At 41.3% G+C, this 26,701-nt stretch overlaps 4 protein-coding genes across 10 annotated transcripts in view; 3 read left to right on the forward strand and 1 right to left on the reverse strand.

Annotated features, from left to right (window-relative positions):
- Positions 1-986: 986 nt before the first annotated feature.
- Positions 987-4,037, reverse strand: TSR3 (TSR3 ribosome maturation factor). The gene is made up of 6 exons (XM_042864076.1): positions 3,902-4,037; positions 3,614-3,830; positions 2,729-2,922; positions 1,804-1,977; positions 1,476-1,539; positions 987-1,404 (listed from the first exon to the last, which is right to left on the reverse strand). The coding sequence occupies exons 1-6, from the start codon at positions 4,035-4,037 to the stop codon at positions 1,218-1,220; spliced, it is 972 nt and encodes a 323-aa protein (XP_042720010.1). The 3' UTR covers positions 987-1,217.
- A 61-nt stretch (positions 4,038-4,098) lies between these two features.
- GNPTG (N-acetylglucosamine-1-phosphate transferase subunit gamma) lies at positions 4,099-12,982 on the forward strand. Of its 2 annotated transcripts, XM_042864691.1 has the most exons (11): positions 4,099-4,154; positions 4,227-4,281; positions 5,141-5,208; positions 7,282-7,336; positions 7,440-7,523; positions 8,365-8,458; positions 10,045-10,159; positions 10,648-10,730; positions 10,983-11,111; positions 11,241-11,322; positions 12,263-12,982. In XM_042864691.1, exons 1-11 carry the CDS (start codon positions 4,106-4,108, stop codon positions 12,370-12,372), a joined length of 924 nt encoding a protein of 307 aa, XP_042720625.1. In that variant the 5' UTR covers positions 4,099-4,105; the 3' UTR covers positions 12,373-12,982. The 2 variants fall into 2 exon arrangements, with proteins under 2 accessions (XP_042720625.1, XP_042720626.1); XM_042864692.1 differs by lacking the exon at positions 10,983-11,111.
- A 158-nt stretch (positions 12,983-13,140) lies between these two features.
- Positions 13,141-14,453, forward strand: CUNH16orf91 (chromosome unknown C16orf91 homolog). The gene is made up of 2 exons (XM_042864543.1): positions 13,141-13,179; positions 13,259-14,453. The coding sequence occupies exons 1-2, from the start codon at positions 13,154-13,156 to the stop codon at positions 13,611-13,613; spliced, it is 381 nt and encodes a 126-aa protein (XP_042720477.1). The 5' UTR covers positions 13,141-13,153; the 3' UTR covers positions 13,614-14,453.
- A 301-nt stretch (positions 14,454-14,754) lies between these two features.
- Positions 14,755-26,701, forward strand: part of UNKL (unk like zinc finger) — a 32,037-nt gene continuing 20,090 nt past the window's right edge. For 3 of the 6 annotated variants that reach the window (XM_042864195.1, XM_042864197.1, XM_042864198.1), the window contains exons 1-6: positions 14,755-14,844; positions 16,393-16,602; positions 20,309-20,485; positions 22,359-22,492; positions 24,405-24,540; positions 25,282-25,399. In XM_042864195.1, coding sequence (XP_042720129.1) covers positions 14,765-14,844; positions 16,393-16,602; positions 20,309-20,485; positions 22,359-22,492; positions 24,405-24,540; positions 25,282-25,399 — 855 coding nt within the window. In that variant the 5' untranslated portion in view covers positions 14,755-14,764. Of the gene's footprint in view, positions 14,845-15,084; positions 15,470-16,392; positions 16,603-20,308; positions 20,486-22,358; positions 22,493-24,404; positions 24,541-25,281; positions 25,400-26,701 lie in introns of those variants that run through there. The other 3 variants (XM_042864201.1, XM_042864196.1, XM_042864200.1) reach the window with 3 other exon arrangements.

Below are 26,701 nucleotides of genomic sequence, written 5' to 3' on the forward strand. Positions count from 1 at the left end.
CTTTGTTTCATCATCTTCATTAAAATTACTCAAAGACTGCTGTTGAAGCAGCTCTGAACACAAGTCAGTTTTTAAGAGCTGTGATGCTATGCTTCTCAGCTGCTGCCTTCCTTCATTTTCCCTGTCCCTGCCATAAGGGTGGTCTGTCTCTGAGCCCTAGTGGTGACCACTTGCAGCTGTTCTATATTTGATCAGTTCCTTAAGCAGTTTATAGAATTGTATGACTAGCTGCAGATCAACTGCTTACTGTATGCAAAGGCACCTGCACACTGGTACGACCACTTGAATATGGAATAATACAAGTACAGTCTAACACAAAGAAAAATGGGAACCCTCCAAAGAAGGTGAGGGGACCTACAGGATCTGAGCCCTGTCTGTACAAAGCAACATTACAGATTGCCTTTATATCCAATTCTGCTGAAGGGTTGGTGGAGGCTTGTTTAAAATTTGAAACCAGTTGGGAGCAGCTGGGTGAAACTTGAGAGTATCTGCTAAAAGGTGAAGGAAGAAAAATACAGTCAGTAACAGCTCCTCTCTTGCTATGAAAAAGGCAACCATATGGGGAAGTCTTTCTCAAATCTTGAAGGGATGATGTATGTTTGTGACTTTGTGGAGGAACACTTCAATAATGCAAATACAGGCAGATATGCTGTTGAACCAGCTGAGATTTTGTGGTAAAATCATGAACATGAAATGTTAAAACAGTGTCTATTGCTTTGGACTGCCTGTACCTGAGCAAATCGGGTCTAACACTGAGAAAACAGTGAGATTTTAAAAGAATTCTTGTTTTTTTTTAAGCTGAGGCATTTCGTTTACCCTAAACTGGGTGGAGCTGAAATGTATGGGGCAGGGTCAAGCCTCCACAAGTCAGAGGCTCTGTATGTTGTAGGCAATAACAGAGTCGTGTTTTCCAGGTAAAATATACTCAGGAATTGTTTGCTGCAGTGTACAAGTGAAAATAATCCCTATATAAATCACCAGAAACATCAACTACAATGTTTTTTATTTACATAATGAAGCTTTGGACCTTTAAATAATTCTTTATGGAAGGCCTATCTTAAAAACCTGTACATGCATCAATAGACCTACAAACCTACCTGCAGCCTAAGATGGGAGGTCTCATGAACAAGACACTTGCTGAGCACCCCACAGTTACAGGTGGAAGGGCTACATTGTTAACAAGAAAGTTTATTTGCACAAGGCAGCCTAGAACTCCTTCAGGCTGTTGACGTGGTTTTGGTGTGGTTTTCTTTTCCCTTCTCAGGTAGTTGATCTATCATTGGCTGTTCCTGAAAAAACTTGCCAGGATCATCATCTTCTGGACTGTTCTCACTGCTGCTCTCACTGGTATCATCTGAAGTGCTCACACTGTCCTCCTCTGATTCTTCATTACTTTGTGTTATTCTGGAAATATTTTTCAGGATTATAAAAGCACAACAAACTTCTAATAAGAAAAAAAAATTAAGTTTCATTACCTTGAAGAATTGATTGGCCTATTGGGGTTACAAAATTCCTTTCCTGAGTCAACATCAAATGGATCTGGAAAAGGAAGAGATACATTTAGATGGTCTGACTTCATTTATTTTTGAGAACATTACTGGCAGGCAAGGCATATGAAACCTGGTTCAGCTTTCTGAAAAGCTTAACTCATGACTCATTTGGTTACAAGAGGTCAGAAGCCAACAACTTACAATTCATTGTTACTGTCTTATTAAATTATTCTACATTCATCATATTTCATGAGATTAAAGAAAAAAAGGAGACTAGTTAGAGGGTGAGTGGTGGTTGGGAATTCTTCCTTACCTATTTCTTCTTCTTTTATTTCTTTGACACTAGCTAGAAAGTCCTTTTCAACACCTAGCACTTCTTCATGGCACTGACAAGCTGCATATTTTTCCAAGAGATTTTTGTTCAGCTCAATAAATGTCTTCCCCCATTTAAATTTCCTTAGAAGAATGGTGGCTAGGTCTGGAAATCCTTGAACAGAAAACAGAGGATCACTGGTCTTCAGTAGGAGATATCAGCCAGCTCACAGGTTTCTAAGCTCAGCACCTCTCTCCCTATCACTACAGCACTGAGGTGTACACCAGCTTTTTTTTTTTTTTATTGTTTAGGGATTCCAATTTCTTCAAAATATTTCACCTTAACTTGAACAGCTAATCAAATTGAGGAAAAGTGCAGTCTTCCAGTATGACATGAAAATATTTCGTACAGTTAATGATGCAGGCTGTAGATCCTGCGGTCCTCCAGTGAAAGAGCAGTTGCACATATCTTCAGAAGGTAAGGTTTGCCAGCAGTACACTGGAGGATGCCTGTTTGATTGTCAAGCAGCTTCTGTGATGAGTTTGGAAAACAACTTGAGGGGACAGTTTGTTTTTACTGCTCTTAACCAGAAGAGCAATAACAGAACACAACAGCCAGCTGCTACCTGTCACAAGGACAGAGGTGCACAAGGATTCACCATCTTTTCTCTGGTGGTTTTTGGTTACATGCCATGCTGAGAAAACTTGGATCATCAGATCCTGTGTCCTGGACATGAACCCCAGCCTAGTGATAACTGATGGCTACCAGACAGAAGCACCTGGAAGAGAACTATACAACTTCATTCTAAATTCAGGACCAAACAGGTCAGCATTACAGTTTATTCAGTCAAAAACCATCTCGTCATTATGTTAAAAATGTCAGAACTGCTGGTAACGTATTTTCTATCAGACACATTGCAGCCTACCAACAATGCAAAAAGCTGCAGCAAAAGCTTCCACACAAGACAGCTTGCACGGCCGGCCGTAGTTGATAGGATTTGCAGCCACCAAGTAAGGCAGCAGCCTTAGATGACCTCCTCTCATTTTCTTAAAGGGCGTTTCTTCTAATTTAGCCCACGAGCAATCTATAACTGCAATTCCATTCTGAGCAATGATGTGCCTGAAAGAGAAACATCTGTGAGAATTTCAATTGCCTCGTAATACCTGTGACAAACCTGAATGCCCCCTTTGTCAATCAAGAAGTTTGTTTTACAGTGATCCAAAACAGAGGTACGGTATAGTAACATGGTTTCCTATAGAAACTGTAGGTGGTAAGAAAAGTTAAAAACTGAAAATGAAAAACTGAAGGATTAAAAGCATGACAGAAGCGTAGTTAGAAGTTACATATTCATGCTTAACAACAAAGGTCAGACTTAAGCTCTTTGCCAGCTTCTGAAAAAGAATCTTTTCTCTGAATGAATACATCTTTGTAAAAGTTCTGCAGCCACATCTGAAGAAGCTTCTGTGCTTCTCCACAAAGCGCTGTGGTTAACGGCTTGTACTGCCACGGCCTCACAGCCCAGGCAGCATCTCCCGGAGGAGATGCAGCAGCTCCAGGCCGTCATTCTGCACGCAGCACACACTTGGAGCTCTCCTTAGGAATCCACAGACACTTTTCTCACCTAACCGCAGATGTGTAAAAATCTTTACCGAATTTTAATAAAATAGCTCACGTTCACATATCAATAGAACACAGCGCAGCAGGAAGGTCAACGTTTACTCTGCAACAAACAGTTTCGGCCGCAATCGATGATTAGAACGCTCTCCCCCAGCTGACACGAGGCGCGCAGACGTCGCACCGCATCGCCTACCTGTCGGCGGGAGAGACGCAGACGGCGGCCAGAGGGCTGAGAACGACGCCGGGGAACCTCTGGCTGAGGCGCAGGTTTCGGAGCAGCCCTTTTCGGGCCAGTTTCCTCCCGGTGCATCTCTTAGGATCGCAGTGTCCGAGCTCCCACATGGCAAGAGGACACGGAATCTTCGCCTCCGGGCCGCACTCCTCGGCGCCCCGCTCTCCCTCCAAACAAGCTGAAAACAGCAGGCACGCATTAGCGGGGAGCGCCTCGCTTCTGTCAGGCTCCGCGGAGCGCTTCCCACACCTCTCAGCGCGGCCTCCGTTTCCGCAGCGAAGGCGTCGAGGCTGTGAGGGTCGCGCCGCGAGGCTGAGGCACCGGCGGACGGCGGCACGCGCCTGCCGCGCCTCGGACCGCCGCGCCTCATGGCCCCACGCTTCATGGCCCCGCGCTCGGGCGGAGCGGCCCCGATGGCCCCGGCGCGCACTTCCGCTTCCGGCGGAAGTGGTAATGGCGGCCGCCCGGCTGCTGCTGGTGGCGTCTGTGGGCGCTGCGTTGGGTGAGCGTGTGAGCGCTGCTGGTTTGTCCCTCCCCTCCTCCACCCGTCCGCTAACTCTTCTCTGCTCGGCAGGTCTCCTCGCATCGGCGGGCAAGATGAAGATCGTGGAGGAACCGAACACGTTCGGGTAGGTAGCTGGTGCTCGTCGTGTCCGCGGCCCGTCCGCACCGGGCGGCCTCGAGTTGTGCCGCTCCCTGCGCCGCAGCCTGGTCGTTCCTCTGGAGCAGGGCGAGACTGACTGCCCTAGCTGGGGCGGTGCTGCTGTGGGCCCGCTGCCCGTGGCTGTAAGTCTGGGGCTGCTCAGGCAAGCCCGCGAGGAAGGAATTAAGGATCCTGATGGAAGGAAAGTAGGGCTTGCGTCAACAGGAGTGGCAGCAGGCAGAGGAGTGGGGTTGTCCTTCTCTGCTTTGCCTTCGTGAGGCCCCACCTGCAGTACCACGTCCAGACCTGGGGCCTCCAGCACAGGAAAGATGTGGAGTTTTGGAGTTGGTCCAGAGGTGATCAGTGGGCTGGAGCACCTCTGATGACAGGGTGAAAGATTTGGGCTTGTTTAGCTTGGAGAAGACAGGGCTGCGGGGAGACCTAATGGGGGCCTTCCAGTACTTGAATGGAGCTTACAAACAGGAGGGGGTCAGGGGGACCAGCTTTTTACATGGTCTGATTGTGATAGGACACGGAGGAATGGCTTTAAACTAAAAGAGGAGAGATTTAGGTTAGATGTAAGGAACAACTTCTTATTCAGAGAGTGGTGAGGCCCTGGCACTGGTTGCCCAGAGAACTGTAGATGCCCCATCCCTGGCAGTGCTCAAGGCCAGGCTGGATGGGGTTGTGGGCAACCTGATCTGATGTGGGGCAGCCAACCCACAGCAGGGAGTTGGAACCAGATGATCTTAAGTTCTTCTCCAATTTAAGCCATTCTCTGATAGCGGAGGGGGTGGTAACAACTAGGAGCGTAACTCGGTCTTTAACTTTTGTTCTTTCTAAAGGTTGAATAACCCCTTCTTGCCTCAAACTAATCGACTGCAGCCAAAGATGCCCCCTTCACCAATATCAGGTATGTGTAAGCATTACCTTTTTGTACAGCTTTCATCATTTTCTGACAATTGTTTGTAGTACAATCTCCTTCAGATACGTGCAGGCAAATACTAATTTTATTTGTCATTTTGTGGCCATCATGGGAAATAGACAGGGCCAAATATTTTTTGTAAATTCTGAAGAATAGCTTAAATTCTGGGTGTTCCAGGACCCACTGTTGTTTAGACTGCTTCAGTCATGGTGCTCTCCTTATATTTTTTTCTGTATTGTTTGAGCCAGTCACAGAACTTCTGATCTTTATTAATAAAGATCTTTTTTTTGCTTGAAACAATTGCTCGGTATCCTTGAGATTGTCACATAAAAGCCATCCTGCCATCTGATTTGAGTTTTTAATACTTGTTGGTTTAAAGAATTTCTAAGGCAAGTCTTGGAACAAGTCACAGAGGCTCAAAGCTGCAGTATAAATCCAACACTAGCAAAACAAACAGGAATTTAGTATTTTCTAGATTCTGTGGGAGAAAGTGAGTCAACATACACTGAGCACAAAGACTAAGTAATAGGAAATAACAGGAAATTGATTATGTTTTTAACATTTGCCTCCTAACCATAAGCACAAACCTAAGCCTCCTTAAAAGTTCAAGTTCACCAAAGGGATTTTGGTATGGTGACACCAAATGGGGTTTACTTACTTGTGGGATGTTCTATGAAACCAAATCAAATGCACATATTCTGTATATACAGCGTGTGAAGGGAAGGAATTAGAAATGGAATTAATAATAGGGAGAATGCTGAACTGAAAGATGCCAAAGGGATCAGGAAGAAAGTTAGCAATGCAATAACATACTTCTTTTTCTGGATATGGGAACTTAAATGTAGTCTAAAATTGGGAGTAATTTTGGAAACTGTAATCTGTGGTGCGGAGCCTTCCCTTGCACAGTTATTTCATTGCCATGGAAAACTGGCACTTTTTAATTCACAAGACAGTCAGTGTAATAGTAACTGTAATTACACTTCTGGAACATGCATTCAGGAAACAGACATGTGAGTGTAAGGCATTCCTCAGATACATGAAAATCCAATTTTGTTGTTAAGGAGTGAGAGGATCCTGCTTGTTGAGACGCAGATCACATTTTGTAGAGATGCCAGCCTTCTGGCCAAGACTGTGCAAGCAGTGTTGACTGTAGAGCAGATGCAAGATCATAAGGTCATGAAAATGAAAATGGGAAGGAGAACTTGCCTATATCCCAGTGCTTAGGGCATTCTGGGGCAAGATTCTGGTGTTCTGATCTTCGCTTCTAGGAACACTTTTGTAGATCCTAGGTAAGAATTAGACAGAGTCCTGTCCTGGTAGTTGTAGGGTTGGAATCCAAGATGCACTTTATCTGCTTTTGTAGTCCATTCTCTTGCGCTTCCCACAGAAATATTTTATCATTCCTTGCAAAATTAGCTTAAACAAGTGACTTTGAAATAGCTCCTGTAAACACGTATTTCAGAACTTTGGGCCTTTTTTTTGAATGACAACTTACCTGTACTGAATCTCTTTGGCAGCAGTTCTACAGGAGTGTTGTTACTGCTGAGCTGTTTGACAGGTTTATGCTGCTGAACATTACTCAGATCAGATTGTGAGAGCCAACCGTGATGAGGAATGACCAGTTTGAGAATCTCAGTGGGACCTCAATATTGGTCACTGTTCTGAGCAAAAGGGCTCTGTGGGTGAGGAGTTCAGATGACTGAGAATGGAGACAGCTGTCAGTAGTTTTACTGGCTTCAGTTTTTGTTATTTAGGTAATGTCTGCGTTACCTTTCATGGATCTGCTGTCCAGATATTTCTTTGTATACAGGCTTCTTGTTTCTGCTGTAGGGAGAGGCTAAAATCTTTCACTGAGTGTTGAAGGTAAAATATGTTAAAGCTTGTGAAGTAAACCAATATAGCAGTAGAGGGTACTTAGGGTAATTCAGATGGAAAACACAGATTTCTTTATGCACAGCATAAGAATTTGTCCTATTCTGTACAGTTTTGTCACCACAATAACTTGCTGGAATTTAACCCAAAGCATTATTCTTCCTTGATGATGTTTTGTGGTGTTTTTAGGCCCTGTGCATCTCTTTAGGCTTGCTGGCAAGTGTTTCAGTTTTGTGGAATCCACGTGAGTAACAACTTTGGATATTTGATCATATATTTCTATTAGGAACAAACCAGTTCTTAATTCCCACCTGAAATATTTATTCTTTTTCCCTTTTCTCCCAAAGATATAAGTACGAGTTCTGTCCTTTCCATAATGTCACTCAGCATGAGCAGACTTTTCGATGGAATGCCTACAGTGGGATTTTAGGGTGAGGCTTTTAGACCTCTTATGTTTTATCTGTGTTGTTAATAGACTGTTCTATAGATTTTCAAAAAGAAGGCAGTTTTAAAATTGTTTCTTCTATCAGAACACTGTAGGACTGCAGGTGCTGTGCATAGAAGTAAATCATCTTGAAATACTTCGATTTTTTTTTTTATTTTTTAGATAAAAAACAATGTCCTGTTTTTAGCTGGATTATTAATAACCTGTGCTGAGTTGAAAGGCTGATACATTCGTGTGAGAAATCCAGCAGTGTGTAATTCATGCTTATATTAACAGAAGTTTCATGTTAACAGTTTTCTCTTTGTTGTGTCAGTTCCTCAGATGGGGCATCAGCAACTTCTCTGAGTGCCAAAATGTACCTCTGTGCACAGCAGTCAGTAAACCAGCATGAGATGAAAAGTGTGCATCAAATCACTGAGCTTATGACTAGCAGTGTAGAGACCAATTGTAGCTGTTTCACCAGCACTAAAAGTCCTACAGGCAAACAGAGTTGCACTCAGTGCTAAGATAGCATGATGTGTTTGTTGCAGGATTGATCTGCAAACTATTCTGTTGACCTTAAACAAGGCTTGTAAGCACAAATACTTTGCAAACCGAAAGGTGATTCAGAACTGCTCTCAAAGTAGTGTTGGTATGGCCTGCATAGCAGCTTGGGTAACAAATTCCAGGGTTTGTAAGGTCTTGGCTATAAGAAATGGAAATAATGAAGCAAGGCAGATGAGGCATATGCAATTAATTTTAACACAATGTAAGGCTATTCCTACATTTCTTCCTGAATTTCCATGTTTTCCTTATCAGAAACATAAAGTGAGGTTTTGTTTTTCTAGAATCTGGCACGAATGGGAAATTGACAACAACACGTTTGTTGGAATGTGGATGAGGGAAGGAGACTCATGTGAAACCAAGAGCAGACAGACAAAGGTATAATAACAAAATACCTACATTATGCTAATCTAGGCATGTTGACTGCAGACAATTTTGTCACTCTACAAGCTGAAACATCCCAACCTTGAAGAGTTCATGATTTAAGGTATAATGTAAAACAAAGATGGATTTCTGTGGCAGGTTGGTGAGTGGATGGAATTAGTCAGAATTTTATTCTGATATTACATACTGAGTTTACTTAGGTACTCTTGTTGGAGACTTAACTCTCTTTTTTATTTTTCCATGATTGAGTGTAAAACTCTGTTATCATCACCACTGCTGGAGACATGCAGTGCTTTACAGTTTGTGTCAGGAAAAATAAATTAAAAAAAATCTTTTTGATTCAAACTGCTGTCTGTTGTGCTTAAGAACATCCAGCAAAAAGGAAGGAACAGAATTAGGCAGTTAACAACGGTGTGCCAAGAAGCTACGCAAGCCAGGTTCAGAAAGCATGCAGGGAGAATTAAGGAAGGAATAAAATAAGTGGCAATAGAATGGCTTCTGCCAGAGAAACCAACTAACGAGAAACAGACTGTGGTCTGAGTGCAATTTGAAGAAAAAAGTAAAAATTCCTGTTTTGTCAAGCATTTAAAATGTTCCTTTTCACTTTCAAAGACTTTGTGCCAAAAAACCATTCAGCTAGAAGGATCTTTGAGACTTGTTCAGTGTGCAGCACGCGATTTGTGCAAGTCCTTGGTCATTTTATTCATCAAAGTTTTTCTTTTCCGCTTTCCATTTCAGTGTGTTTTACAATTACAAGGATACAGTTAATTAATCCTCACATTTCATTTAAGCCTCATATTTCCTGGTGGCGTAGATGGCTGTCATGAAGGATGACTGTCTTGACTCTACTGTCAAACTGTAGAGTTTGAAACGGGCTCGATTTCTTGTGGAAGGTGCTTAGATATTACAGTGATGATTGACAACACAATATTTGAGAGAGGTATCTGTGATTGGAGAGAGTGGGTAGAGATAAGAGGCAGAATGTCTTAGCCAAGGTTAAAATGTTTTTTGCTGTGATTGAGGTGCCTTGTATACATGTTTATTTCCCATTAGGACTACAGAAGGAGTTACTTGTGTGTCTTCAAATATTGTTATTCAGATCTTTCACTGGCATTTAGTTTTGAACAGACTGGTGCCAAAAGTCTAAAGATCTAAAAGAACACTTTTATAGTGACTTTTGTTCTCTGTAACAGTAAAAAGAGGAGCCTGACATCTAGCACCATAGTCAGAACTAAGATTTTCTAAATGAATTCTGCTTTTGTTGGAGAGGGTTCTACGGAGGGTCCTATTTACCCTCCAGTTTACTCTCATTCCTTCCAGATCTGTGCTGCTTGGGAAACCAGAGGAAATTGGTAGATGGGGATCGTTTCCCTTTACAGGAAGGCATTTTCATGTGTTTGAGAAAGTAACTCAATTTCTAAGATGTGTTAGCTATGATTTCCTTTCAATTGGTGAAGGCAGTGGAAGCTTTGAGACAAGTCTGCATAGAAATTCCTCTGTTAGCCTTAGAAGACAGGAAATTAATTGTCACCTGCTTATGTGGAGGTGTTTCATTCACCTTTGTTTCTACTGATGTTTAGGTCCATCTTGTTTGTGGAAAGAGCAATAAATTGGCTTATGTATCTGAGCCAAGTACTTGTGTCTACTCCCTCACATTCGAGACTCCTCTTGTGTGCCATCCCCACTCTCTTTTGGGTAAGATTTAGGAAGCCATTTCTGCATGAAGAACCTAGATTATTGGTGTAATAAGAAGGCTTATTACACCAATTTCAGAGCATGTTTTTAGGTCTTTTAAGTTTGTAAGTTGATTTCAAAGAGAATTACATGTAATACATAATGCTAAGTGTATTTAAATACCAGTCATTATAGCAGATACATCTTTTTCAATTAAATAGTCATTGCTAATAGAGAACCATTGACTGATATTTGCTGTTTTCTTGGACTAGCCATAGGAATCAACCCTACAATATCTGTTCATTTATATACATTAAAAAAAATACTTCTGACAAAGAAATGTGGGACCTGCTAGTCGGAAATGAGATGAACTTGGTTGGTGGCATTCTCCAGAAACATTAAGTCAGTGAATTGGAACTGAAGTTTAAAGCCAATTCTTGAAAGCTGCATGTGTGCTACCAGAAAAACCTTTAACTAATAGAAGACACAGTTTGCCTTTCATTTTTCAGTTTATCCAACTCTGACTGAAGCACTACAAAGGAAATGGGATGAAGCAGAGCAGTCTCTGTATGATCAACTAATAACTGAGCAGGTTTGTTAATGTTTATGAACTCTATTTGTTGTCTGATTGGCTTCTGTAGTTTTTCCTCTTTGAACAGATGCATTTATTTTGCCATTGGCAAATAGCACTTCTTGTGCTCTGTGATTGTTTATATATCAACAGTTAATTGTCATTTTTTATTTTTTAATTTTTTTTTACAGTGAAGCTTGGGGAACTAGGGCAAGGTACAGGGAGATGAGTATTAGGTAGATTTATTTACAATAACCTTAGAATCTTTTGTAGGGATACAAAAAATTACTGAAAGAGATTTTTGAGGAAGCAGGACTTCTGAAAGCAACAGAAGAAAAGGAAGCTGAGAAACAGAATACGAAAACAAGTCTGCAGTTTGAAACAGTGGATATGTGCAATAAGGTAGAGAGTATAATATTTATAATGTGAAATTAAATTGCCACCTTTTTACTGTATGATTCATAACATAATCTCCATGTTGTTTTATATCTTTGGAGAGTGAGAGCACCTTTCTGTATTTTCCTTTCTTAGGAATACAAGAAACTTTCCGAAGAAATAAAAGTCCTTAAGGATTTATTAAGTCAGCACAATATTGCATACAAAGGAAGTTCTGGTGAGTTTTTTTTTGTCATTTTTTCCCACTATTTTCTATTTAGAATGAGTATACTATTAGATATATATACATTATATGTATTGTTTTTGGCTACTTGAATTAAGTCGTCATGCATGCAGGTCTCGATTCCTGCACACAGGAGACTTCTTTTGCTCCCAGGAAGTCTCTTGATTACATGACATTTGAGCTTTGTTTAAGAAAAAAAAAAAATACTGCTGTTATCATAATTAAAGTTTGTCCCCAGTACTTCATGTGACAAAGAAAATCTGTGTTAAAGCTCATAAGAATATTTTATATAACCTTGCTTTATGAATAATCAGCCACAAGGGCTTCTTCAGGAGCACTTGAAATGTTTTCTGTATCTGTTTGAATTGCTTTCATTCTTCCTTAGTCACCTCTCCTCCTCTGTTTGATTTCTGTTAGATAAGTGTCTCATACAGTTCTGAGAAAGAATGGCTGTTGGATGCTGGCTATGAAGTAGCAAAGTTTATCTGGATTAATTTCAGACTTTTTTTTTCCTCCATTCCTTCTAATCCATCATGCTCATTATTACACGAGCTGTTTGTCTGAATATATACATATATTTCCCTGAATATATGTATAGCTTGCATGCTAAGAATTGGCACCTCAAGAAACCAACAAGCTTTTGAGCGACATAGCTAACTTCTTCCTGTTTTGAGGAAGTTTCTTTTAACTTGTAGACTTCTTCTAGGAAAATCTTTGTAAAATGTGTTATTCACATGTTTTACCTGTTTAACTCATGCAGTATTTCTGCCAGCCTGTATGGTAGCTCATTTAATTATTGCAGATTAGAACTCTTATCAAAAGAACTCGTGGCTTACTCAAGCTGACTTATTTCAAAATTATTCAATGAATTCTGTGACAAGAATACTTGTGTTTAAATGTGGTAATAACTTCTGTCTTTAACTGAATGTCACAGCTGAAAACACCAGTGTTGAACGTGTAAATCACAAATGGGCGACTGCAGAGACAACTGTGCTTAACGGGTCAACGAATGCTGAACGTCTGCATGGTGATGCAGGGATTTAGAGTGACGCTGTGCGAAAGAACTTGCATAGTAAACAGCAGTTTGATACAGAATGTCAAGCAAGTTGACTGTGTATCGTGACACTGTGATGATTTAACTCTTGTGGATATTCTTGACTTCCTCAATTTCCGCCCTAAAGCAAAGGGAACAGCGGAATGTCAGTGCCATCTACTGACACCAGCCGGCAAGTTTCTGTAAACACTGATGAGAGCAATTTGAGACTGCTGTGGAGCCAAGGTTTACAGATTGTATCTCCGTTCTCAGCTTTGTTATTTTCTTTAATCAAGCGTGCTAAGAGGCAGTGTAAATACAAAACAGCCCCGGGCACTGCTCTGAGGTGTTGTACAAAAGGTATTGGGCAGTATTCAGAACGTGTTACTTCACCTGTATGCTAAACCGAGAGGTTTCTTATCAGACTTCAGTGAAAGGAATGAATAAATAACGCACAGCACGCATCCAGCTCTGCTCAGAGGCTGGTGTGATCTGTGGATAAGGTGACTGCTGCTTAGGAGCTGGAGAGCTGCGCAGAGAACACTCGATTGTTAAGAAGAGTAGTTGTGTGCATACGCGGCAGTTCTCTGTAACGGAATAAAGAGGACTGTGCTCCCTCAACGTGTGGAAGCTCTTGCGGAAGCTGGCTGCACCCTGCGCGCCTCCCGCTTCCGGCCGCCGCATCTCAGCAGCGCTCGAGCGCCCCCCTGCGGCCGGCTCGTGCATGGTCGCCGCTTGCAGCGCTGAGGTCGCACTTCCGCTTCCGGGCGGCGCGGGGAGGAGAGCGGAGGAATGAGCTGGGCGCGGGGCGGCTGGCGGTGAGGCGGACGGCTGGGCGCTGGGCGCTGGGACCCGGGAGCCGACAGTCCCGCACCTCTGACTCGCGTGTCTTTGCAGGGCGCGGTGCGTCTTGCTCCTGCCCGGCCCCCGTAGGTGGCTGGCGGGACGGCGTGGCACCGAGGGCGCAGCTAAAGCGGATCCAGAGAGCGAGGGACCCATCCCCTTCTCTTCCAGCAAGGCCAGCCCGCGGGTGTGGAGCGTCAGCCAGTCTATGGGGAGTGATTACCAGAGGCCGTGGGTGAAGGTGCTGCCCCTCATCCTGCTGTGCAGCGGGCTGTTGCTGTGGTGTGCGTTTAGGGAAAAAACGGAGATTGACGAGCAACTGGAAGCCCTGTTATCTGGTCAGATCGTGGACCCTTTAGACGCGGCACAACAAAGCGATGCTCCTTCACAGATACAGAAGGAGAGATGATGAGCACACCTGTGGTGAAGGAGCTGCCAAAAGTTCAGCTGCTTAAAGGCTGCTCCCGCACTTGATTTGGAAAATGTTTTTTCTGTCCTACCACCAGCCTTATCTTGCAAACAGGATTTATTTATCTTGCTGCTTTTTGTTTGTCTTCACTTATCAACTTACAGCAATAGCAGAATGAATAGTCCTTTTCTGCATTGCATGGCAGGGATGGACAGGATGTATTGCAAACTAGCATGTATTTGTAGATATGTTGTGTTCAACTCGGTTTTTTCCATGGATGTTTTTTTTTTTTTCTCTTGGTTGCACAGCATATTAAAATATCAGAGCTGTATGTCTGTAATTTGGTTGCTGAAGGTGACCTTCAGCTGGCACTCTGCTAGTGCGGAGTGCATGGAGTGCATTCACATCATATTGAGGACACCTGTATTAATGTATGATGGATTAATGTTTAGATTACTTTGTAATTCTACCAAACAATGCAGGATTTACTTAATGCACAGTTAGTGCTGGTTTTCTGCAGCATAACGTGTTTGACATGCCTAACTAAACTGGTCAGTGCTTAGGTGGGAATTTTGCAGAAACTGTAAGTGATTGATCTGCGTCAGAGAGGGGAGGGAGCTCCTTATTTCACAGCCAGCTTAGTATCTAATTTTTATCTACATTTGCAGATACTCTGGAGACTTGCCTGGGAGAGGAAGAACACATTGGTGTGACTTAATTCTCTTTCAAGTTAGGTGTATATTTATTTATTTATTTATTTATTTTAGGCTTTCCTCTGTAAAGATACAAAACTTCTGTGCGATTGAAGCTCTTCATTAAAAATCAAACACATCCCCACAACAGGGCAGCAGGGGGTAACGCCGAGTAACGGAGCATAGGGCTAGCAAGCACTGCTTTCTCAAAGGCAGTAAAGCGTCCTGTTTTTGCGCGTGCGATGCGGTAGGTGACTTCAAGCGAAGCTTTTCAGCTGTTTGGGAAGTGAAAAACGCCGGGCTGCCGGCTGAAGGAGCCGCGCTGTCGCCGCCGTGAGCTTCGCGCCGCAGCCCGTGCAGTTGCGCGCGCACCGCTCGCAGGGCGGGACGAGGCGGGGCCGCCCGCTGAGGGGAGGAGCGGGGCGGGCCGCGCACGCGCCCTGCCGGCCGCTGGGGACGATGCCGTCCGTTTCGAAAGCGGTGTCGCGGGGCGGAGGGTCTGGCGGGACCCCGCAGACCGAGCAGCCGACGCATTATACGTAGGTACCGCGTTCTAGAGGCGGCCTGCTTCGCGGAGCCCGGCGCTGCGCGGGGAGGGCTCCGGGCTCAGAGGCGGAGGGCCCGGCCGAGCGCCAGGCCTGATACGCGCGGCCTCCTGCTCCGCCGGCGGGGCTGAGCGGCGGCCTCGCTCCGCTTCTTTCCCGGCTCCGGCCGCCGCGGTGAGGAGGCCCGGCTGCGTGTCGGCCGGGTGGAGGCGCGGGACGCCGGTGTGGCGGCGTTGGCGTCCCGCTCGTGTAGAACCTGCACTGCTCGCAGAAGCCGCCTAACGTGGATCCGAGTGCCGTCGTGTCCCGTTCCCAGCACTTGCAGTCTGGATCCTGCTATGCAGCCCGGCTTTGGACATCTAAAAGTTCTGTTCCCGTTCTTCTCCCACAGTCCATATCAGTTTAAAGAACGCAGAACTGAAAGACGCACCTTGTAGCTCTGTGCCGTTACATCCTCCGTGCTGTCTGAGCGGCTGAGAGCTTAGAGATCCCTTTATTCTCTCCAGCCCTTTCCCTGCCCGATGCCTTCAGACCCCTGTACCTGGTAGACGTGCTGTACCTTTCTTGAGACCTCTGGGAAATCCGAGGTTCTGTGAAGTCCCCAAGCACTCCTTCCAATGCAAGTACTCTGTAACCTTAGAGATGTAATGCTTTTGTTCAGCTGGCCAATGGATATATAAACTGATATGGGAAGGAGTGCTGTCTTGCATCCTTTGACAAATAATACAGTAATGCCCAGTCTGGTGTGATCGTGATATGCAATGGAAAGGCTCAGACTCCCTAAATAGCTTTTGTGCTCGAGGTGACCATGAAGGGCTGTCCTACTTGCTTTGATTCTATGATTCTGTCAACCTGATCCAGCTGTGGACGTCCGTATTCATTGCAGGAGAGTTGGACTAGATGACCTATAAGGGCCACTTTCAACTCAAACAATTCTATGATTCTACTCCTAAATAATCTTCAGAGAGACATTTAGATTGTCCCAATGCAAACCTAACACTCCCTAAAATAAGCTTGCTGCAGCCCCTCTCGTGGCTCCTGCTAACCTTCTTAAACTACTTTCAGTCCTCTAGCTTTCTGTATAGAGTGCCCACATTCTGGGGATTATTGTGATTAAGTGCCCAGTTAAGCTAGGAGTGCTTTTTAGCTAAAACAGCCTTTATTGTTGTGTGACAGCAAGCCATATGAATGCTTATTCAGGTACTTGATGGATTTATGATCTGTGTAGTGGTTACTTAGGGCAAAATTCTGAATGCTGCGTTTTTTTAAATTTATTTATTTGATTTTTAGCTCAATTACATGATGTAGAATAATGTGCCAGTATTTTATTTGTAACACATCTGTCATCAGAAATGAAATCACTCATTCAGAAGTATTCATTCAGCTGTTAAATGGTTAATTACACATAGAAGCTATAACAGTGTGCAGGTACATTTGTAAAATATTTATGGGCTAAATGCACTGAATTGTCCAATGCCCTGTTAGTACTGTAAAGATGTGCCTCCGATAAGATAAACTTGTAACACAGTTTAATTTTTTTAGGTATCTAAAGGAATTTAGGACAGAGCAGTGCCCTCTATTTTTGCAGCACAAGTGTACCCAGCACAGACCATTTACCTGTTTTCATTGGCATTTCCTAAATCAGCGTCGTCGTAGACCTATACGAAGGCGTGATGGAACTTTTAACTACAGTCCCGATGTTTATTGTACAAAATATGATGAGACTACAGGAATCTGCCCAGATGGAGATGAGTAAGTGATTTCTTTCAGTCCCTAGGACTTTATAGTATTAATGGCTTTACAGAAAGCTGTTAATTTTTTCTTACAAAAAATGATTGATAGGATCCTGCAGTTTGACTGAGAGAACTTGTTGTGAGTGATTTGTGAGTTTTTGGTATGTATGCTTTTATGTAAGCACGTGTTCTTTAGGCTGTCATGGAGTTAGAGCTATCTTATTGTTTTGTAACCTTTTTGAAAGCAGAATGTAAGAAGTTTATTTTCTCCTAGTATTGTTCCTGTTGTCCCTGAACATTTTTTGGCTACTGTGTTGTGTTTTTTCTCCTGACAGTTTTGAAATTGTATGTGCAAACTGCGTTGTGTAGGGACTGATGGACTGTAAAGGAGAAGGACTGTTTTGTGATGGCTCTGCAGAGAGGGAAAGAGGAAGTTTTTCACACAGAAGGTGTTGCTGCACTGGAACAGGTTGCCCAAGGAGGTTGTGGATGCCCCATCTCTGGAGGCATTCAAGGCCAGGCTGGATGTGGTTCTGGGCAGCCTGGTCTGAGTTGACCATTAAGGTTTGCTTTTCCATGGACACATTCTCTTCTGGATAAAGGCCACAGGAGTCATGGGGAGGGGGTGAAGCTTTGCAGAGATAAGAGTGAGCAAATAGGCAGGCATGGCAGGCAGGCATGTCTAGAGGAGCTGGATATATTGTGGTCGTATAACATAGAGGAACTAGCTTCATCTGTAATGATGGAAGCAAGGAAAGACTTCTGACAGGAAAAAAAAATCAAAACAGAGAAACAGACGGGAAATAGAGAGTTATGCTGCTCACGTGTTTTAACATGTGAAGACAGTTAATTTGGTTATTGCAGTGTTTAGCAGCTCTCATCACGGATCAGATATCTTTTGTGTTCCAGGCTGTAGTCACAGAAGAAAAAAAGGTGGAATTTTTCCCCAGGAATTACAAACTAAACAACAGGTGGCAAGTGAAAGTAAACAACAAAGAAGTAATAGGCAGCATGACAGTATTTAGAACTGTGCCCAAGCAAAACAAAAAGCAAAAAATGTCTTTGGGGATGATTTAAAAGAGAACAGTTACGTACCTGTTCAGGTGTGAGCATGAACATGAGCAGTTTCTCGTTTGAATATCAACAAGAGGATAATGGACGCTCATGTCATTTTGTTGACTGGGGACAAAAATTAACTTTTCATTATTGAATGATAGTGGTACTAAAGGAAGAAAAAGAAAGCAGTCTTTTAAAAGAATGTTAGCTGAGCAAGATTGCACTGGGAGAAGCAAATAAGGGGATGCTTCAAGAGCTGAGAAGTGAGATGAAAGCTCATGCAATCTTTTGGTGTAGTTGTAGATGGCATAAATATTAAATCTTAGGCCAAAGAAAACATAAGACTCTTGAGAGAGCTCATATTTCTTTATCAGCTTGTTTTTGGAATCTGTTTTGCCTTTATGTGGGAAAAGTTGTGACTTGAGTATTTCTCCCTCTCACTGTGCATGCAAGGAGCTGTGTTTTGTCTGACAAAATATCTGAATTCCTTAATTGTCTTTAAGCAGTCATTTGAATGTAATTGGAGGCTTTAACATTTTATGAGACATCTTCTGATTGGTAATTTCTCTAGGGAAAAAGCCCAGATATCTAAGCAAAAGTGCTTGCCATCCACTGAGGGGCCACTGACACAGAGATGAGCAGTGAGTTGTGAACCCGTACGTTTCGGGCTGGGAGACATTTACTTCTTGTTTTCAACAGGAACCAGCAAAATTAAACAGATGAATATGGAGGAGTGAGCATTAAGCATAAGACTGAGACAATATTCTTACCTGTGTGGTGTGCGTATGTTGTGATTTGTAATGAACAATCTGCTAGTATGTTTTCCCACTTAACTCCTGCACAAATTCTGCTAGTGGTGGGACAGCTAGCAGTAGTAACACGATTTCAGATTGCAATTTCATTTGTTTCAAGTTCAGTACAAGACTAGAGTCTGTCTGATACTTCTGCCAGCCCAAAGGGGTTTCTCATTTTTCTGTATCAGTAGCAATTGTAGCAGAATGGGAAGGCTGCACAGTGCTGATCATAGAGCACGAGGCATTTCTTATGAAGTTCAGCTGAGTCACCAAAATGCTCCAACAAAAATTGCATCCCATCTGTCTTTTCACACAGAACCAGGGAGTGTGAATGAACTACTTCCAGATCTTGATTGTTGGTTGTGTTTTGTCTTACACTGGAAGAATGAGGTGTAGCACTGAATTTGGTGTACTTAGTCTTCTCACTAATTAATTCTGGTGGGATTTAAAGAAGTGTAAGTAAACTCTATGGCTGCAACCCATTTGTAACAGCAGCAGGACCAATGCATTGAGAAGATGTCACCAAGAGAGGAATGTTCTCCGGTCTCTAAAGATGTAGGCTGATGGAAAAACCCCACAAAGGAGGGATCTCCAGCAAGAGATTCTTCTGTGTGGGCAGTCAGCCCTTAATTGAGGCCTTCAGGTCTTCCAATTGCACAGGTTGAATTGCTTCCACCTGTGCTCCCAGGGCTGACTGGGTCTTTTCTTCCAGGTGCTCAATCAGTAGTTCAGCTGTAACTTAGAAGTTCCCATACACCATTTATCTTGATTGAGTGTTTTAAAATTTCTAAAAGAAACAAACTTGCATCTTAGAAATCATAAGAAGCATCAATTCTTGGAAATCAGTTCAAGCTACAGGTATCTTAGCAGGATAGACAAAAATTAATGTTTCGATTTTAGTATATAAATAGAATTGTAAATTTTGCAAGTAAATTGCTTAATCTGTTTTCTAAGTAGTCTTCTTAGAACATAGCAAAGCTTAGGTCAACGTCAGTCCTTATGAATGCTAAACTCTGCTTAGTACTTCGTCATTCTCCTTCTGTCTACAAGAACATATTTCTGTGGGGTTTTCCATTTGTTGTTCTGTACCACACCCCAAGTTTTTTCATGTAGTTTCTTTTTACTTTAGGATGGGAGAAAGTAATTTTTGGAGAGAAATATTTTTTCAAACCCAGCAGTGACTGAAATGAATTACACTGAAGTAAACTTGGGGAGAACAGACACATCTGCATATGCATTTTTTTCCCCATTTGTTTACAACTGATAGAATTATAATCCATACATGATGTTAATGACTTAGAATACAGACCAGGCCTCACAGAGTTTCAAGTTGTGTCTTGAAAATGGTTAGTATACCTACAAAGATTTATTGCTGATACAGGAATTTTTCTCTTGCTTTTTGTAGAGAAGTCAATTTAAGTTTGCTTTCAGGCAGTTTCAGTTTGCTGTTCAAGAGGTTCTGTGCCTATAAGGATCAGGCAGAACAAAACATGGTATCTCAAGTACCCCTTTATTGTAGGTAACTGTAGCATTTAAAAAACAAAAAGAAAAAAACAGTTAACAATTCTCTTATAGTGAGGAAGTGCCTTAAGCTTGTACCAATATGGACAATGACATTTCTCAGTTCAGGAGTTGCTTTCTTACAGGGTGTTTGCTGTATTTGTTAAGAATATCTTTGTAAGCTAGCCTAGTATGGACTCTTGTAATTTTAGTGGAGACTATGAAGTAGATGAACACTTTTCATTGTTAAGCTGACATGTCAGATTTGTTTGTGAATCCTGCAAAGTTGTTTGTTACGAGTTAGAGAGAGCAGAATTCAGAGTTGAATGTTTAAACATAAAGCAAAGCCTAAACTTTCCTCTTTCTGTGATATAGTTGCCCTTACCTACATCGAACAACAGGAGATACAGAAAGGAAATACCATCTCAGATATTACAAGACTGGAACATGCATTCATGAAACAGATGCCCGGGGTCACTGCGTGAAGAATGGGATTCACTGTGCCTTTGCTCATGGGCCGCATGACCTTAGACCTCCAGTATATGACATCAGGTAGTCTGTATTTCCAATTCTGCAGCCTGTTCAGCAGGAAAAGCCATGTCTGTTACAGCTGCACACCAGGCAATGTAGCGTGCTTTGCGTGAAAAACGTGATTTCATCTGTAGCTACAGAACATAAGAATGCATTTTACTGTGCATCAAGATAGCAGGTGTAAGCATGCTAGGAAATGCAAACGTTAACATTTTGGAACTTGCTGTTTGAAGATCCATATATGTAATTCTTAGCACTAATGAAAGACCAGTTGTTCTATCCTTTGTCATGTATGCCTTGTAAATTTGTATGTGATTTTTACATTTATAAGTTTATAACTGTTACGCCATTTTTCGGGTTCTGAGCTTATTTTTGGCATTTTGCTTTCTGCCATTCTTGTTTTTTTCTTTTCATGTATATAATATCAGTATTATTTTCTACCTCTCTAACACTTGAGCAAATTACTGTCAAAAGAAGGTACTTGGTGAGTCATGTTAGTGGCACAAATGAGTTTTGGTTGTGGCCTACACTGGGCCATAAGCATCTTCTGGCTGCATACAGAGCTGAAGATGCTCATAATGGGAGTCTGTATTTTAACAGCTTGAACCTAAATTAAGCTTTGTTGTTTGTGAAAAATAGTCGTGTGCCATTGCATCTCCTGATTTCAAATATCTAGCATTCATAAAGGAAGTCCAAACAATGTTTAGTGATAGTTTTGCTCTAGTATGTCCACCAGTACTAGGGGGTTTTCATTGTAAGAGTGAAGAAGTCATAGTAGAATCATTGATGTAGGTATTAACTTTATTTCACCTAAGAGCCTTGTTCTTCTCACCTCCACCTTTAAGAAAAAGCATTCTTTGGGAACAATATCTGTTTTCCTTTCTGCGCATTCCTTGACTGTAAAAGATTTATTTTGATAGCTTAAAAGGTTCCTGTCTTGTCATTGAGTTAGTCATGTTTCTTTTTCTTGGGAGATACTACAGAGCAGGGAAGTTCTTGAAATGATATGTGAGTTATATAATAACTATTTCCATTGTCAACTATCAAGTTCCTCTTCAGAGATTCTTGGAGTAGGAGTATTTTGGAAGAGCAGATAAGCTCCTGGACTGTCTGTGCCTAGATGAAGCAGTAGAGGCTTTTGATTCTCATGAAGACTGACTATTGTAGAACCTCTGGTGACTGGTTCCTCATCTTGTGTCAACATTGCTTCAAAGTCTGCCTAATACAGTTATGCTGTATTTTCTCTTTTTCTCTTTTTTTTTTTTAAATCCATGTAACTGATTTGTCATTGTTGAAACTGCAGCTTGATTTTGTAAAACACATGTAATAAAATTATCTTGGGTTTTTGATAGAGGTTTCTTAGCACTAATACAACAAGTTTTAGTTAGGTAGTGCTCATTCTGATTGTTCACCAAGCTTGCATTGCTTACTTGAAAAAAAGTAACAAATATTTGCAGAAGAGATGCTCTACCCAGTGATTATAATTTGCTGTTAGATCTCCCAGTTGTCCTGGTATGCTTCTGTTGTGAAATGGTACAGTGAGCTGAACACACTTTCTGTAACTTCTGTTATTTCTTTTACTTCTACCGTGTCATGTAGAATATGAGTAATGAATAACATGTACAGAATGTCAGCATATCAGCACACTGAGCTACACTGCTGGTACAAACGTTGGCTGTGTACGTAACGCCAGAATTCCTTCACATTAGTCTTTGATTAGTCTGATGTGGTTATTCCTTATGACTGTCTGCTTGCTTGTTTATTCCAATTTAGATCTGTTAGAATCTAGATTAAATGATAATTTGTTGATGGAATACGAGAAGATGTTTTGTAGGACAGCTAGGGTTACTGTAGCTATACAGTTTTGCAGTGTTATTTTCTTTCCCCATTCCAGAGAACTTCAGGCGCAGGAAACTTTACAGAATGGGCAGCTAGGATGTGGTGAAGGCATTCCAGATCTGCAACCAGGGAATTTAGCAAGTCAAGCAATGATTGAGAAGATCCTTAGTGAAGATCCAAGATGGCAGGGTAATGTTACCCTGTCTCCTTTCTCCTTTTCTTTGATGATGTTTGGTCCAATTTGTTGATCTTGGGTCTAAACTTGGGAGATATTCTGAAGTCTTTTTTGTAATAGAGTAAAAATACAGTTTCTATAAGTAATATAAATATTTGTGAGCAGTTTTGTGGTAGTCTGTCATTTATATTGAGACTGTAAATTGAAAATGTTTTGAATATTTTGTTCAATATGTCTCAGCTTAATACAAGTACTGCTAATCTCTGTCAGTTGGGAAGCTATTCATGCAAGTCAGTAGGAGCTCTGTCTTGTGCTAAGTATAATAATGATCAGTCTTCGTTTTTTGAGTCGTTAATCGAATAGTTAACAAATCTTTGTTCTTTGCTGAGATTGACTAGCAGGAATGAAGTAAAATGTTAAATAGAAAATTGGAGGAGAGTATTCAGATGTGAGTGCCTTGAAAGCGCTATGTGAGATTGCTTAAAACCAATTGTTTTGGTTTTCTTAAGACTTTCAAGTTTGGTTTTCACTTGCTTCTTACACTGCCACAGATGTTAGTGTCAGTTGCTATTATTAGAACTCTTGTCCAAATGTTACTATAGGAAAGATTGCAGGATAGAATCACTTTCAAAATTTCATGCATGGACAGTAAGATAGGGAGAGGTGCCATGAAGATACTGTCCCTAAGGAATTCAAGGAAGATAATCTTATGATATTTGTCCCTGCTATGTATATATTTTTTTATTCTGATAGAGGATGAATTCCAGTCATGTAAGTACTGAAATGTACAGTCTTGTTGTTGTCAGCTCTAGATGAAAAATACTGGAATATTTTTGTATAGGAAGGTAAAAAATAAAGAAAATACAGCAAAATTAACCAACTACAAGCATTTTTGTTGGATTCTTTGCATTGCTGAAGTGTTACGTTATATAATGCTGTGTGACTTCTTTACATCCTACTAAATGTGGTGGGATTGCATATAATTGCCAGAGACTGAAAATAATCATCCAGCTGGTGATTTCAGCTTTGTTTTCCTCAGTTTTAAATTAAACTATTGAAGAGGACTGAAGGAACTGCAGACTCTGTGTGATATTCTGATCAGTAAGCCTTGCTAATTTAGAGTACACCATTAATTACTCTTTGAGAATGCTTTTTCAGCTTGTTTTCCACAGATTTGGTAGGAATTTTGCTGTATGTGTTTTTGTGAACATCTCAGGTTTGCTAAAGACAAGAAACGTAATAGTGATTGCTTCAGTCATACCTGGAACCGTTTTCCTACCTTAGGAAGGAATTAGATTGGTTTGGTGTAATTCGCTGTTCCATGCTGACAATTAGCCAAATTTTACCTTCTAATTTGTTTGCTTGCTCTGTTGTTTTTCTGTCTTTTTCTGTTTCTAGACAGAACCTTCTTTTTCATGTCCTAATTCCTCCTTACTGGCACCAGATGTAGATAAGGAGGCAGGAGTCTAAAAGAGGCTCTAGAATTTGTCCAGGAAGATTTTAGTAGCTAGTCTTAGTATGCCTTACCATGAAAGAAATTTTGGTGAAATAAGGAGCGTCAGCACTAAACTTAAGAAAAGCTGTAGATATAGAACTTGAAATGGTTTCAGTGTTTGTCTTACTGAAATGAGTAGTATTGCTTAAGGTTTTCATTTTCAAAATGTTGAATAGATGCAGTGAGAATTTCTGGATGGTTTCTCTACCAAGGTTGGTAGTTCTGTACTTGTGTACTTTATCATACAGTTGCTATAGAATATAAATTTGATGAAGATTTCTTTGCATGAAGGTATCTAGGTTTATAAGGATGGATGAGTCTGTGACTCATAACATTGTTTTTACAAAACAGCGTGATTCCTAAGCTAACTCAAGGCGCTTGAAATACAAAATCTAGTTGCTTATTTCTCTGAATTTTTGACCTGTTTACAGACACAAATTTTGTGCTAGCTGGCTACAAGACAGAGCAGTGCACAAAGCCACCCAGGCTGTGCCGCCAGGGCTACGCGTGTCCGCATTTCCACAACAGCCGCGACAGGAGACGGAATCCCAGGACGTTCAAATACAGGTACATGAATATTTGCAGTGCAGTCTTTGTCAGTCAGACAGTTGTTAGTGGACTAGTTTGTTTGGGCTCTTATGCTATGGGTATTCCTAGTGGAATAAAAACATCTCTTTCCCAGTGGCTTTGCTGTTTGTCTGTCTATTTATTTATTCATTTATTTATTTATTGTGGGGGAAAAAAACTCATCTGTTCAGAATGGTCAGTCACTTCTGAAGAATAAAAACATGAAATTGTAGTAAAAAATGTTCTGTTTTTTCTGTGAAGAATGAAAGCTATAATTTTTAGTGAAAAATCAAGAATCACCGGTGGATACCTTCTGTGTTGGGAAAAGACCAGTTATAATTTCTGGCTTTCTCCTGTTTTCACTCCTCAGATTTTCTTTTTCTGAGCGGTACTTTTAGGACCAAACTTTAATGCATCTCTTCGCTTAGTTTTAGAGAGAGTCTGTCATTCTGAAACATTGGTTTCTTCATTTACTTGGTGTTTTCATCGTGCTGTGCTATAGGCTTTAGAATTGATGGGTTTTGCTTGACAGTCTCAGGACTGTCCATAAATGTCACCAGACAGAAGAAAGCTGGAATCCTACTTGCTCCTCCTTCTGTCAGAGGCAAAAGGCTAGTTTTCTCCTAGAATTTACAACTTCGTAGGTCCCAGAAGCAAAGCTCCTCAGATGGAATGGGAATTTGTTTGAGACTTCTGCTAGGAATTAGATAGAAACGTGCTCTGGGCATCATTTGTTTCTAGGTCTACTCCTTGCCCCAGTGTAAAACATGCAGATGAATGGGGTGAACCTTCAAGGTGTGAAAGTGGGGATAGCTGCCAATACTGTCATTCTCGTACAGAGCAGCAGTTTCATCCCGAGGTAAGAAATGAGCTTCTTCTTACTTTTAGTGATTTTAAATTTATTATGTACTTGAGTACCAGTTAAAGATGATACATGTGAAAAATATGTCACATCTGGAGAGAAAAGTCATGCAGCTCTTCCAGTAGTTGAATTATTGGTTTAAGCAAAATTTGCTGAAAATATTAATTTTACAGCTGTGGTTTTCACTGCTAGGCATTTTTATATACTACTTAGTAAAAAATGAATTCACATTCCCTGCAGCATTTGGATGCTTTTAATCTAGTAACTGGATTGACTTTTCACATGACTTCTGAAAACCCTTTTTTTTTTTATGTTGATTGCCTATATGTAAGATTTGGGTATAAATTTTACCCAACTTTTTGTCCAGTAACTTGGGACAAACTACAATTTTGAGCATTGTTAAAAGCTGTATTGCAAATAATTGCAAGAATCTGAATACGCCTATGAATCTTCTCTATGAATCTGAATCTTCTCTATGAATAGAGAAAGTGGAAAGAGCAGTGTCTCTTCCTACTGGCTGAAGGAAGACACTCCAGAAAAAGAATGTGAATGTACATTCCTCTATAGGTACACTCACTGTAACACTCTTTTGCTGGATATTTGAGCATAAAAGTGCTGGGGAAGAGAGCAGTGCCACGTTATCTGCTGAGATTTAAATGTTATTGCAGCACTAGGAAAGTATTAGATTTTCCAGTTAATGGAGGAAAAAACCCATGATACTGAAAAGACATGTTATGTAAGAAGCTACCTGTACAGTACTTGAGATTTATCTGGAATTTGGGACCTCTGAACAGGCATAAAGAATTCACAGCAGGATGTTGGCTGCATTAGGAAGTTAAAAGCTTAGTAAGTTACAAGCAAAGACCACTCGAGTAATTGCTGTTTTCTCTTCCAATTATGAAGATTATTGAAGTAATCTCAAGAGCACATCACTGAAAGAAACTCCTAGAATACTGACTTCAAGGTTGTTTTCAAACTCCTCCTTATCACGTCCCCTATCAGGTTGACCATCTGCATCTTTATATTAAGTAGGTGTTTACTATCTCCAGTCCTGAGATGCTGCTCCAGAATTTCTCTGTCCTTATTGATTACTAGAGATTTTACTGTATGGATTTACTTCAGATTACCTAATTTCTTCCATGTTGTATTCCAGCCCTTTTCTGTAATAACAGTGTCTTCCTGCTTAGTATAACTATCATACTTTAGTTTATGACAAAGCTATTAATGAAAATACTAAAAAAAGTCAGAAGGCTGAGGCTTGAGGTGTGATGCCAATTTTGCCTGCTGCCGTCCTTCTTC

Source organism: Lagopus leucura, unplaced genomic scaffold, assembly GCF_019238085.1.
Source record: "Lagopus leucura isolate 7727_CA_CO unplaced genomic scaffold, USGS_WTPT01 Super-Scaffold_760, whole genome shotgun sequence".
Lineage (NCBI taxonomy): Eukaryota > Metazoa > Chordata > Aves > Galliformes > Phasianidae > Lagopus > Lagopus leucura.

Excerpts from the sequence above, each read along its gene's own strand:
- CUNH16orf91 (XM_042864543.1), top strand. The coding sequence starts at position 13,154 with ATGAGCTGGGCGCGGGGCGGCTGGCG. Across the intron at positions 13,180-13,258 it reads TGGGCGCGGGGCGGCTGGCG|GGCGCGGTGCGTCTTGCTCC; the intron begins GTGAGGCGGACG and ends GTGTCTTTGCAG.
- GNPTG (XM_042864691.1), top strand. The coding sequence starts at position 4,106 with ATGGCGGCCGCCCGGCTGCTGCTGGTGGCGTCTGTGGGCGCTGCGTTG. Across the intron at positions 7,524-8,364 it reads GCCTACAGTGGGATTTTAGG|AATCTGGCACGAATGGGAAA; the intron begins GTGAGGCTTTTA and ends TTGTTTTTCTAG. Across the intron at positions 10,731-10,982 it reads ATCAACTAATAACTGAGCAG|GGATACAAAAAATTACTGAA; the intron begins GTTTGTTAATGT and ends AATCTTTTGTAG.
- TSR3 (XM_042864076.1), bottom strand. The coding sequence starts at position 4,037 with ATGAAGCGTGGGGCCATGAGGCGCGGCGGTCCGAGGCGCGGCAGGCGC. Across the intron at positions 2,923-3,613 it reads TGCGTCTCTCCCGCCGACAG|GCACATCATTGCTCAGAATG; the intron begins GTAGGCGATGCG and ends TTTCTCTTTCAG. Across the intron at positions 1,540-1,803 it reads AATAAAAGAAGAAGAAATAG|ATCCATTTGATGTTGACTCA; the intron begins GTAAGGAAGAAT and ends TTCCTTTTCCAG.